General features: G+C 31.6%; 2 protein-coding genes across 2 annotated transcripts; one reads left to right on the forward strand and one right to left on the reverse strand.

Moving 5' to 3' along the window:
* Positions 1-988: 988 nt before the first annotated feature.
* LOC111310449 (chaperonin 60 subunit beta 2, chloroplastic) lies at positions 989-6,321 on the forward strand. Its single transcript, XM_022909922.2, has 16 exons — positions 989-1,014; positions 1,275-1,306; positions 1,591-1,843; positions 1,929-2,054; positions 2,268-2,405; positions 2,514-2,609; positions 2,695-2,937; positions 3,036-3,270; positions 3,463-3,632; positions 3,767-3,844; positions 3,958-4,029; positions 4,122-4,226; positions 4,352-4,444; positions 4,545-4,637; positions 5,812-5,935; positions 6,043-6,321. The coding sequence occupies exons 3-16, from the start codon at positions 1,607-1,609 to the stop codon at positions 6,054-6,056; spliced, it is 1,824 nt and encodes a 607-aa protein (XP_022765657.1). The 5' UTR covers positions 989-1,014; positions 1,275-1,306; positions 1,591-1,606; the 3' UTR covers positions 6,057-6,321.
* A 2,162-nt stretch (positions 6,322-8,483) lies between these two features.
* LOC111309919 (F-box protein At2g39490-like) lies at positions 8,484-10,541 on the reverse strand. Its single transcript, XM_022908941.2, has 4 exons — positions 10,404-10,541; positions 9,359-10,325; positions 9,097-9,261; positions 8,484-8,912 (listed from the first exon to the last, which is right to left on the reverse strand). Exons 2-4 carry the CDS (start codon positions 10,319-10,321, stop codon positions 8,598-8,600), a joined length of 1,443 nt encoding a protein of 480 aa, XP_022764676.2. The 5' UTR covers positions 10,322-10,325; positions 10,404-10,541; the 3' UTR covers positions 8,484-8,597.
* Between the last annotated feature and the right edge of the window lie 357 nt (positions 10,542-10,898).

Consider the following 10,898-nt stretch of genomic DNA (forward strand, 5'->3'; position numbering starts at 1 on the left):
ACAAAATTTAGTCACTCGAGTTATGTGATTGTGATTATTATTATTTAATTTTCATCTTATTAAGAGTTCAATTAGATGAAAATAAAAAATTTTAAAAGCTTAATAAATTATAGTATAATGATAGAGGTTTGGTTGCTAATTTAATTTTACTTTAAGAGCTTTTTGTTAAGAGCTCCAATTTCAATAGCGACTTCTTGAAACATCCACTATGGATACTTCATCTTCTATGCGTACTTCTTAATGTTTCTTTCTTACCAAATGGAATAAATAGAGCTGTCTAAGCCAATCTTTTATTAATGTAGCTTGAAAGGATTCTCCCTTGAGATTTAATTATTTTGATTTTGAGTGAGTTTTAAATATTTTTTATATTATGTGAAATTTAATTATTTTAATAAATTTTTAAATTTGAATCATTTTAGATTTAATTTATTTTTAAATTATGAGTGATTGTGCGTTTGAGATTCTTCATTTTTATAATTTTTTTTTTATTTTGATTTATTTTACCACTAACAACATCTGGCGAGAAGCCCTAACATCTAAAAAGTCGAAAAGAAAAGGAGGATTGAGCAATGGAAGCGTTGATGGGTTTGGTTTCGATTGTTGGCCATCTCATATGATATGCTAAAGTTTTGAGGAAAAAAAATTCAAAAGAGTAATGGTCCATAAAGTATTTTAGTTTGCTCCAAAGAAAAAAAATTATTTAAGAAGAGTTTCAGATCAAAATATTAAAAATTAACTGCTTAATTATTATCCTTATTTTTCAAATCGTTTTTTTTTTTTTAAATACATTTATTTTCAAAATGTTCTAGAGAGTTCCAAAAGAAGAACAAAAGTACACATAAATACAAAACAAAGGATCCAACGGTCCAGATTACTTAGAAGCTTCAGGATCGTAAACAACAGAGGAAATTGGGGACAGCAACGTCATCCATCCAATCGGACCAATCCTGCAAAATACAAATATAAACGTGTTGAAGTTGAGAAATGCACAGCATAAACCTCAGCCGACGAAGGGTAAGTAGCGAGTCTGAGAGTATATTTTCTTATCTTTCGCTCCTCTTCTTTTTGCTCACAAACAGCCGCAAACAGACTAATCTACTTCTTTCCCAGCAGCCGCCTATTCCAATCCTCTCTTACTATTCCCTTCCCCGTTTCTTCCTTCTTCCGGCCTTTTCATCTCTCTATTCCCCTCTGCACCTTCTCTCTCTCCCTCGTTCTTTCTCTTTGTTAATTTTGCTTCGTGTTTAGGTACTAATCTTTATTTCTTTTTCCAGAATTTTCCTTTCATTTTGGAACAAACTTTAAGGTATATTACTCCTCCTCCATTTTCCTTTCAATTTTTATTTAAATTTACATGTTGTTGGAACTGAAATGCTTTAAAAAAAATATGTTTTTTTAGTGCTGAGATTTCAGCCTTATTTGTTCATATATTTACTTATTTTTTTCGAGTTGTATAAGAAGAAAATTGAAAGAAATAATTTTGTTGCTTATATCTCTTGAAAATGCGAGTCGTTTATATTTGTGATTATATTCATTAATTTACATTTGGAATAGCTTTGATTCTAAGACCATGATGTTGAATATTTTCAGCTTCATAAAGGAGTAAATGGCATCAACATTCACAGCCATGTCTTCAGTTGGTTCATTCATTGCTCCTAATGCTCATGTCATGGATAAGAAACTTGCTTCTTCTTCAAATAGATTTTTGTCATTTGCTTCCATTTCTTCAACCTCTTTTGTTAGTAGACGAAACGTTGTTCTTAGGAGATCTCGTCTGCCCAAGATTTATGCAGCAAAAGAGCTGCATTTCAACAAGGATGGGTCAGCTATGAAGAAATTGCAAGTGAGTCTTTGTTTGTTTCAAATACTAATGATTCAGAGCTGTTGTACGTTTATTGTTTGCTCAATCTTATGTTCTTTTGTTGTAGACTGGTGTAAACAAGCTTGCTGATTTGGTTGGGGTCACTCTTGGACCAAAAGGCAGGAATGTTGTTTTAGAAAGCAAATATGGATCCCCGAAAATTGTTAATGATGGTGTGACAGTGGCTAAGGAGGTATGCCCTTGCTCTAACCAGCTATTGGAGTTCAAATTAGGATTGATTGTGAGATGTATGTGTTTTAGGAGACCTTTAATAATCTATATTTTTAGTTCTCGTTGTCCTTGTTTGTAATTCTATTCCTTTTAGTTTAGAATATCAAATAGAAGCTCTTTTTTCCTTAAGGCTTATCAATTATTGATTGAATGTTGCACCTGTATCAATTTGAAGGTTGAGTTGGAGGACCCTGTTGAGAACATTGGGGCTAAGTTAGTAAGACAGGCAGCTGCTAAGACGAATGACTTGGCTGGTGATGGAACAACAACATCGGTTGTTCTTGCGCAAGGTCTGATTGCTGAAGGTGTCAAGGTTTGTGCATTCATGTTCGTATCATTATGTTTGGGTGTATGAAGAGCAGTATATTTTTAGCCACTGTCATTCTATTTGTAGTAATTTCTAAGTACAATTGTTATTCAGGTGGTGGCAGCTGGTGCAAACCCTGTCTTAATCACTAGGGGCATTGAGAAAACCACAAAGGCTTTAGTATCTGAGCTTAAGAATATGTCAAAAGAGGTAATTTTAATGCTCACCCACTTTTACTTTTTTTGTGTACTTTACCTTTTAAAGGGGATGTAAGGAGTGTGCCCTGGGATTGCAGGTCGAAGACAGTGAACTTGCAGATGTGGCAGCTGTTAGTGCTGGGAACAACTATGAAGTAGGAAATATGATTGCTGAGGCCATGAGTAAAGTTGGTCGAAAGGGTGTGGTTACCCTTGAGGAGGGAAAAAGTGCTGAGAATAGCCTCTATGTTGTTGAAGGGATGCAATTTGAACGTGGTTATATTTCTCCTTATTTTGTCACTGATAGTGAGAAAATGGCAATAGAATATGAGAACTGCAAGGTACATGTTATAATCATGAGGCCAAAATTTTCATTCTGATAAGCTTAAACCTTGCAACATTGAACATTGACAATTTCACTGTTGCATTCTGGTTGCAGTTGCTACTTGTTGATAAGAAAATAACAAATGCTAGAGATCTTGTCAACATTCTAGAAGATGCTATCAGAAGTGGATATCCAATTTTGATAATGGCAGAAGACATTGAACAGGAAGCCTTAGCAACTCTGGTTGTGAACAAGCTTAGAGGGGCTCTGAAGATTGCTGCTCTCAAAGCTCCTGGCTTTGGAGAGCGCAAGAGTGAGTACCTAGAAGACATTGCTATTCTTACGGGAGGTATGTATAAGTATAATTTTTGGTATAATTTTTGTTTGCTACTCTTTTTAAATTATATTTTGTTTTATCATCTTTGTTTTTCCTATTCTATGTACATTGTTCCCAATTCTTTCTCTCTTACAAGGGTGCAGTCATGCACACATGCTTGCACGCATACACTAACATTGAGAGATCTCTACCATTTGCATACAGGTACTGTAATCAGAGATGAGATTGGGCTTTCCTTGGACAAAGCTGGCAAAGAGGTCTTGGGCCATGCTTCTAAGGTGGTGCTTACCAAGGATTCAACCACCATTATTGGTGATGGAAGCACGCAGGAAGTAGTTAACAAACGAGTTGTGCAGATTAGAAATCTCATTGAGGTTGTCTTTAAGTTCATGCTAATATAAACACACACACATACACACAAACATGCATGCACTTATTGTTTTTATACAAGTCTTTGTTGTGGACTTCTTGTTCTTGCAATGCCTAAAACATTATTACTTTAATGCAGGCTGCAGAACAAGAGTATGAGAAGGCAAAACTTAAGGAAAGGATTGCCAAATTATCTGGTGGCGTCGCAGTGATACAGGTATTTTCTAATTAGCTCAAGAAACTTTTTATGCTTTTTAAAATGAAATTTGATATGGGAAATTATGTATGATTTATATTTAATTGATGTAATGTTCTTTTGAAATTTTGAAGGTTGGAGCTCAAACTGAAACAGAGCTTAAAGAAAAGAAATTGAGAGTAGAAGATGCTCTTAATGCAACTAAGGTAGTGCATCTCATAGGTTGTCATGATGGTCTTATGTTGCAGTTGTTGTCCTTCAATACCATATGATACTCTACATATTTCATTGATTTTAGGCTGCAGTTGAGGAAGGTATTGTTGTTGGTGGTGGATGTACTTTGCTGAGACTTGCTTCTAAGGTGGATGTTATTAAGGATTCCCTTCATAATGATGAAGAAAAGGTAAGACTTGTCGTAACAACTTAAAGGAAACTTAAACTATTTATGGGAGATTTCTGAATGTTATTGGAGTCGCATACTTGGTTGTTAACAAAGTTCCCTTACTAAATTATCTTGATTTACTATAGGTTGGAGCAGATATTGTTAAAAGAGCTTTAAGTTACCCTCTAAAATTGATTGCTAAGAATGCTGGTGTTAATGGAAGTGTGGTGAGCGAGAAGGTATGATTTATAATTGTTTTAAGTTACCATGAGCTTTACACTTCCTGTTTATACAGTTTGCTAACAAAATTGCTTTTTCCTTTATTTTAATTATTTGCAGGTGCTCGCCAATGATAACCCTAAGTATGGATTCAATGCTGCCACTGGAAAATACGAGGATCTTATGGCTGCAGGAATTATTGATCCAACCAAGGTTAGTTCCTTTGTTGAGCTCTACATTTATTTTGTTGTATTTTACTCCCTCCATTTTAAATTGAATGTTCACTTTCCAAATAGCATAAAGTTTCAAAGAGGCTATATTTTCTCCCGATTTACAACTTTTACCAAGTGTATTAAAAGCGCTTGGGACTCACCTGAGGTTAGTACTTCAGGTAAATTGAAATTTTGGAAAGATGTTTTTTATTCTAAAAATGTTGACATTGTTTTGAAAGATCCTAAAATAATAAGATGGACATTCAATTTGAAATAAAGGGAGTTTCCTCTCCCAAAGCTGCATGTGGTAGGCAGCTGAAAATTTTGAGGGGATTGGCAGGGGCCGTGGCCGCCCCTAACTTGTGAAACTTTTGTTGTAAAATGAAGTTTCCAACTTTAAGGTGGAATTAAGTTTTGTCCACTAGATGAACTTACGGTATGATCCTCCTTAATAAAAAAAATTGTGCAGCTTTTTCTTTTTCTTTTTTTTTGGTGTTACAATTATAGTGAAACTTGACATTAACTGAAAGCTTTTCAAGCCAACTCAAATTTAATTAATATAAACTAGTCACAGACTCTTAACAAAAGTAGTTTGATATTTGAAGTGACCCTAGCTCGAAAATGATTAATACCAAAAGTTACCCTAGCTCAAGATGATTCTAACAAAAACAATTCAAACCTGATATGGTTGAAAGTGATCATAAAATGCCACCTCTTGTTTATTTTCAATTTCTAGCTTCTTAAACTAAGAATTTGCCTTTTGATTAATTAGATAAATACATTGGTTTAATTAGTTTTTACCAATTATTATTAAATACAGTTTCTTGTTCGATAGAGGAAAGTACTTTGAACAAACTTCAGTTAGCATATTTTACTTGTAAAAACGGTTTGTTCAAATGAGTTTTTCTCTTCTGTTTTTCTCTATTCATCTTTGAGGGTTTTCTAAATGGATTCTTTGTATTCTAATTTTGGTTAATTGTTTCTTTATGATATTCAAAACAGTTGTTTTGTCTTGAGCCTGCAATATAAAATTTCTGGCTTTGCCCTATTGCTTGTATATTAAAGCAAGTTTCTTTAAGAATTATGTTCCCAACTTCAATTATAGTTATCACTTGTAAGCAGCAGGTGAAGTTATAGAAGAAAACTGAGAAATGTTTAAAATTTTCGTAATTTAGGTGGTGAGGTGTTGCTTGGAGCATGCAGCTTCAGTGGCTAAGACTTTCTTGATGTCCGATTGTGTGGTTGTCGAGATAAAGGAACCCGAGCCTGTGCCTGTTGGCAACCCCATGGATAATTCAGGTCTGCACTTGAGAATTTAACATGTTGACTAGAAATGCAACACTTTCTTGTTTTTTGTGTGTACATATGTTACATCTACTAACATGTTGGGTCGATGATTATTTCAGGATATGGCTACTAAAGCGGATGAAGAAAAGAAAGCGAATAAATTATCCAATTTCCATGGTAGTAACACTTAATCTGTTTGAGAGTAGAGTGCTTATTTTCTTTGTAAATCATATATGAAAATCGGTGGAACCCGTAGTATTCTGGCGGTATAGCTTGCTACTGGAGTAGAACCATTGTGATTTGCAGGGTTTTTTTTGTTGGCCAATGTGATTTGCAGTTCATTGCAACAATTTTGAACTGTTTTTAAGTGAAAGGAAGTTATGTTTACCCTTTGCTATTTTTGGTTTGGTAGCTTTTTAAAATTATCACACTTTAAACAAGTGTGTTTTCCGTCTCTGGTAAAAAAAAAAAAAACCCTAAAACATTACCTATCCTGGTTTGATTAAATAATATTTATTATTTTTAACAAATAATGAATAAAGAGAGATATTGGTCATCATCACTATCACATATGACGGTTAGTTTGATTAAAGTTCAACCAAATGCTAAATCTAGTTTCACCGCTGCAAAAGAAAAATAAAAGAATCTTGCAACAAAATTGAGAATTTCTTTAAGGGGCGTGGTTCGATGAAATAATTTTCTTTTGCAGAATAATATATTTTGTAATTTAATTTTTGATCTGGTTACAGGCGATGTATTTTTTTAAGATTTTTAACAGCATCAACAAGTGAAAAATTAAGAGAATACAAATTTATTTGTTCTCTAAAACTTTTTGAGAATTTTGAAGGAAAAGTGAAAAATTTATTAATTTGTCTTTAATTATATTTTTAGATTATATAAATGATATTATTTACTTTAAAAACGTTGTAATTTTTATAAAATATTGTAAAAATAATTTTTTAATATATTTTAAATAAAAATAATGTTTTTCACATAATATTATTAAAATTCTCATAAAAAAAAGTTATAATTTAAAAATATGATATTTGTTAAGAAGATAAAAAATTATTTTTTATAATTTAATAAAAATAATGTTTTTAATATAAAACTTGATTTTTATTAAAAATATAAAAAAATTATTTTTTAGAATTTAACAAAGACAACAATATTAAGATAAAATTTAATTTTTGTTAAAAAGATAATGTTTTATAGGAAATTTTTGTTGAAAATATGAAAAAAAAATTTAAAATTCAATAAATACCACATTTATAAGATAGAAAATATATTTTTTGTTGAAAAAAATGAATTTTTAAACTAAAAACACAATATTGTTGAAAAGATGAAAAAATATACATTTTCAGAATTTAGTAAAAATGATGTTTTTAAAATAAAAATATAGTTTTTGTTCAAAAGAAGTTTTTTTTTTATAAAAATATAGTTTTTGATGAAAAAATACAATTAATTTTTTTAAATTTAACAAAAATGACATTATTAAAATAAAAAAAAATATATTATTTATAATGTTAGAACAATTTTTAAAATTATAAGATTATATTTATTTAAAATATAAAAAATTGTTTTTTTAAATTATTTAATTTGAACAAAAATATGTTATTCATATGTTAATATTATAAATATTATATATTATTCAAATATTATTAAAAATAATATAATAAAAAATTTTATTAAGTAATATTACATTTTTACGAATTAAATACAAAAATTTTATATTTTAAAAATAAACAAAACTTAAAAATCATAATGTACTTTTTTAATATAATTTTTTTCTTAATATTTTTTTAATTTAAAATTTTACTAACCAATCATCATCTAATATAACCTTCCTCTTTCTTTCTTTCTTTCCTCCTTAACTAAAATTGACTCATTATTCTGTGTCTGATATACATGCATACATATATTATTATATTATACTCCTTTTAGAGTAAAATAAAATAAATAAAGACATTGTTTTGGGCAGGGAAAGGCTTTCTTAATTTGCTTTGCTTATACCATTCCGTGAATCTTACCTTATTTCATTATTTTTTTATTTTAGGGGAAGAAAATTTTGGATTTTGCTTGTTAAAATATTTTTTTAATTGATCGAAGTGGATTTATTTACATAGAGCCTAGTAAATTCAAAAAAAATTATATTTTTACAACCTCTTAACAAATTCGAATCCAAATAAAAAAAAAAAAAAAAAAAAAACTCATTTTATCACTTAAATCAATACTCTTTTTACCCCTTGAACCTATTGGTATCTTATTTCATTATTGAGTTTGAGAGATTAAGTTCAAAACATGCTCCAACCCTGCATATGTATAATATAACTGCTACTTTCTTCCTTTGTTCCTCGGTTGATTGATTTTCCTTAATGAGCTTTCATGGCATGTTTCTTTTGGTACGATTTCATGACATTGATTATGCATGCTTTTCAATCAAGTCGTGCTCATTTGTTATGGAACCTTTTTTTTTTTTTTTCAATCAACACAGTCATAATAGGAGGTTAGAACTTCGAAATATGAATTTACAAGCTAACATGAAGTTATAACCCAGGGTAACTGTGTCCAAAAATCAAAATATTCTCTTGGACAAACTCAAAAATCCAATAGAAAAAACAACTGAATTTTGTGCTTTCTTCTTCTTGACAGAGAAATTAAGCATATGAAGAATCAATTAAAGGTTCATATGAACATGATCAGGACAAATTTCATGAGGATTTTCAACCACTTTAAACTTGTAAGGATACTTCCCCTTCTTCTCCAACTTGCGTACTTTAACCAGCTGCCTCAAACATGTACCATTTGATTTTGATATAATTAGTGGACTATCTCGGAATAGAGGCACCAATCGCCTTGCCAAGAAAATCTCCTTTTTCTCATCCGAATATCCTTCCAATTTGACAACCTTGAGATCATTGAGTTTGTCAGGACCACTGACTATACCTGAGAATTTTTCAGTGCATGGCAAGTCATAGCATTTATGATCAATCTGCAAATTTGATAAACAAGTATTACTATGATATTTGAAGAGTAAATCTGTGCTTTAATCGATGCATTGATCATCGAAGTCATTAAGTTTTTCATCAAACAAAAGTGAAATTCGTTGTACCATTCCACTACTAGCAATTTGTCACGCCAGTAGTCTACCTATTATCATAAAAATGCTGACTTACAGTCACATAGAGTCTTTCCAAGTTAGGGCAGAGATTCAGAAAGCAAATTAGGGCATTGATATTTTCTCTCTCCATTGAACAATCAATCCACCAAAGGTCTTTCAGCTGTTTGAAACAAATCTCAATGTCTCCACTTGAAGAGGGTAAGTTCTTGCAGATTGATATCTAAAGAAAAAGGAAAACAAAACTGATCAAAGATTGACTTATGAGAGGTTATTAATACAGAAAACGCTGAAAATTAATGAAAATTACTGAAACATACCTCAAAAAACCATCTGCATAGTGTTAGAGATTGAACACCATTTATGCTTTTAACAATTGAATTGAAGCATTTAAACTTGTTGGCACAGCCACAATAACTGCTTGTGTCCATCATCAGTCCAAGATAAAAAGGGCTATAAACGTGAGGCTTTTCAACCTCCCATGTCCATTGTGTTAGAGGACCTTGTCTGAAATCAAGCATTGCATCTCCCTTGTGGAATGCACAGTCAGACAGAAACGGAAGCCGTAAGTCAGAACAATAACATTTGCAGGATAGTTTAAACCGAAAAGACACTAACCTGCCTCGATACCGGAAAGAATTTAAACATGAACCTCCAAAGCAGAAGTATTCTAATTGTTGGCAATCCAAGACAACTAATTTTTGAAGCCTAGCAGCATCTTCTATGTCTAAAGATTGTACTCCATTACATTTTGCAATGGTCAAACTCTCAAGAAATGGGAGATTCGACACCAGAGAAGTAAGTGCCCTACTAGAAAACCGACTTACTGATATTAGATACAGGGTTTTTATTTTGAACTGCTGATCAGGAGACAATGGGGGGTTTATCTTTTCATCGCGCATATAGGGAAATGGCCACTTGTGACGCGATGGAAGATTCAATGGCAACAACCAATCAAAAAGCATTGGAAATTCTTGTTCCCCCAGGGAGAAATCAAGATGAAGTGTATTATTAGATGCAATGGCAGCAAAAAGAACTCTACCATGGCCAAAGTTAAATTGGAAGCCCCATTGATTTGTTGGTCGATGGAGCTCATCAAGGTAACTCAATATAATTGCAACAGCATCTTCGATGGTTCTGTTCAGCACCAAAGCCTTTTTCCAAAGGTCTTTCCATCGAGTAGAAAGAAAAGTTGTTTGGATAGCAGATTCAAAAGGGAGGAAAGTGATAATGTGGAAAAGGATCTCATCAGGCAAACAACTGATAAAATCTTTAGGATCCATATTCCTGTTAACAAAAAAAAAAAAAAATGGTCAGATCAGGTCAATACACAAAATTAAGTAACATTCAAGAGAAAATACAAACAGTTGTTCCTTTGCAGTGCTTTTTTGGTTGTCATCTCGATTCTTCTTCTTGATCAATCGATTCTTCCTCTTGATCTTGCTTTTCTTTCCCGTCTTTTCTTCAACTTAACCAGGGTTGAAAAATTAGAAGTATTGCCAAATATATATATATATATATATATATATATATATATATATATAGATGAGGTTTGACTTTGAACTTTCATGGAAACAACTGAACAAATAAACCTCAAAACAATTTCTCTCATATTTTAATATGCAAACAAAAAGAATTTGATGTTCTGTATTTACAATAATGGCCGAACAATTTTAATTAATTTCATCTGCTACAGTAGTGATGGAGCGCTGACCATTGTTTTAAAAAATATTCTTCCATAACAAGAAATAAAGATAGACGTACCAGCAAATTATCATATTGTAAGCATCCATAACTAGCTTTGTCTTTCTTTTATGCAGGAAAATCCATAGTCAAGCTTTAACTTAACTGATTCATTCA

Source organism: Durio zibethinus, chromosome 19, assembly GCF_047325235.1.
Source record: "Durio zibethinus cultivar Kanyao isolate XHJ-2024 chromosome 19, ASM4732523v1, whole genome shotgun sequence".
Classification (NCBI taxonomy): Eukaryota; Viridiplantae; Streptophyta; class Magnoliopsida; order Malvales; family Malvaceae; genus Durio; species Durio zibethinus.

Coding starts and splice junctions, on each gene's coding strand:
- LOC111309919 (XM_022908941.2), bottom strand. CDS start 10,321: ATGGATCCTAAAGATTTTATCAGTTGTTTGCCTGATGAGATCCTTTTC. Junction 9,262..9,358: donor TATGCAGATGGTTTTTTGAG/GTATGTTTCAGT, acceptor CTTTTTCTTTAG/ATATCAATCTGCAAGAACTT. Junction 8,913..9,096: donor TGGAAAGACTCTATGTGACT/GTAAGTCAGCAT, acceptor TCAAATTTGCAG/ATTGATCATAAATGCTATGA.
- LOC111310449 (XM_022909922.2), top strand. CDS start 1,607: ATGGCATCAACATTCACAGCCATGTCTTCAGTTGGTTCATTCATTGCT. Junction 3,271..3,462: donor CATTGCTATTCTTACGGGAG/GTATGTATAAGT, acceptor ATTTGCATACAG/GTACTGTAATCAGAGATGAG. Junction 4,638..5,811: donor GAATTATTGATCCAACCAAG/GTTAGTTCCTTT, acceptor TTCGTAATTTAG/GTGGTGAGGTGTTGCTTGGA.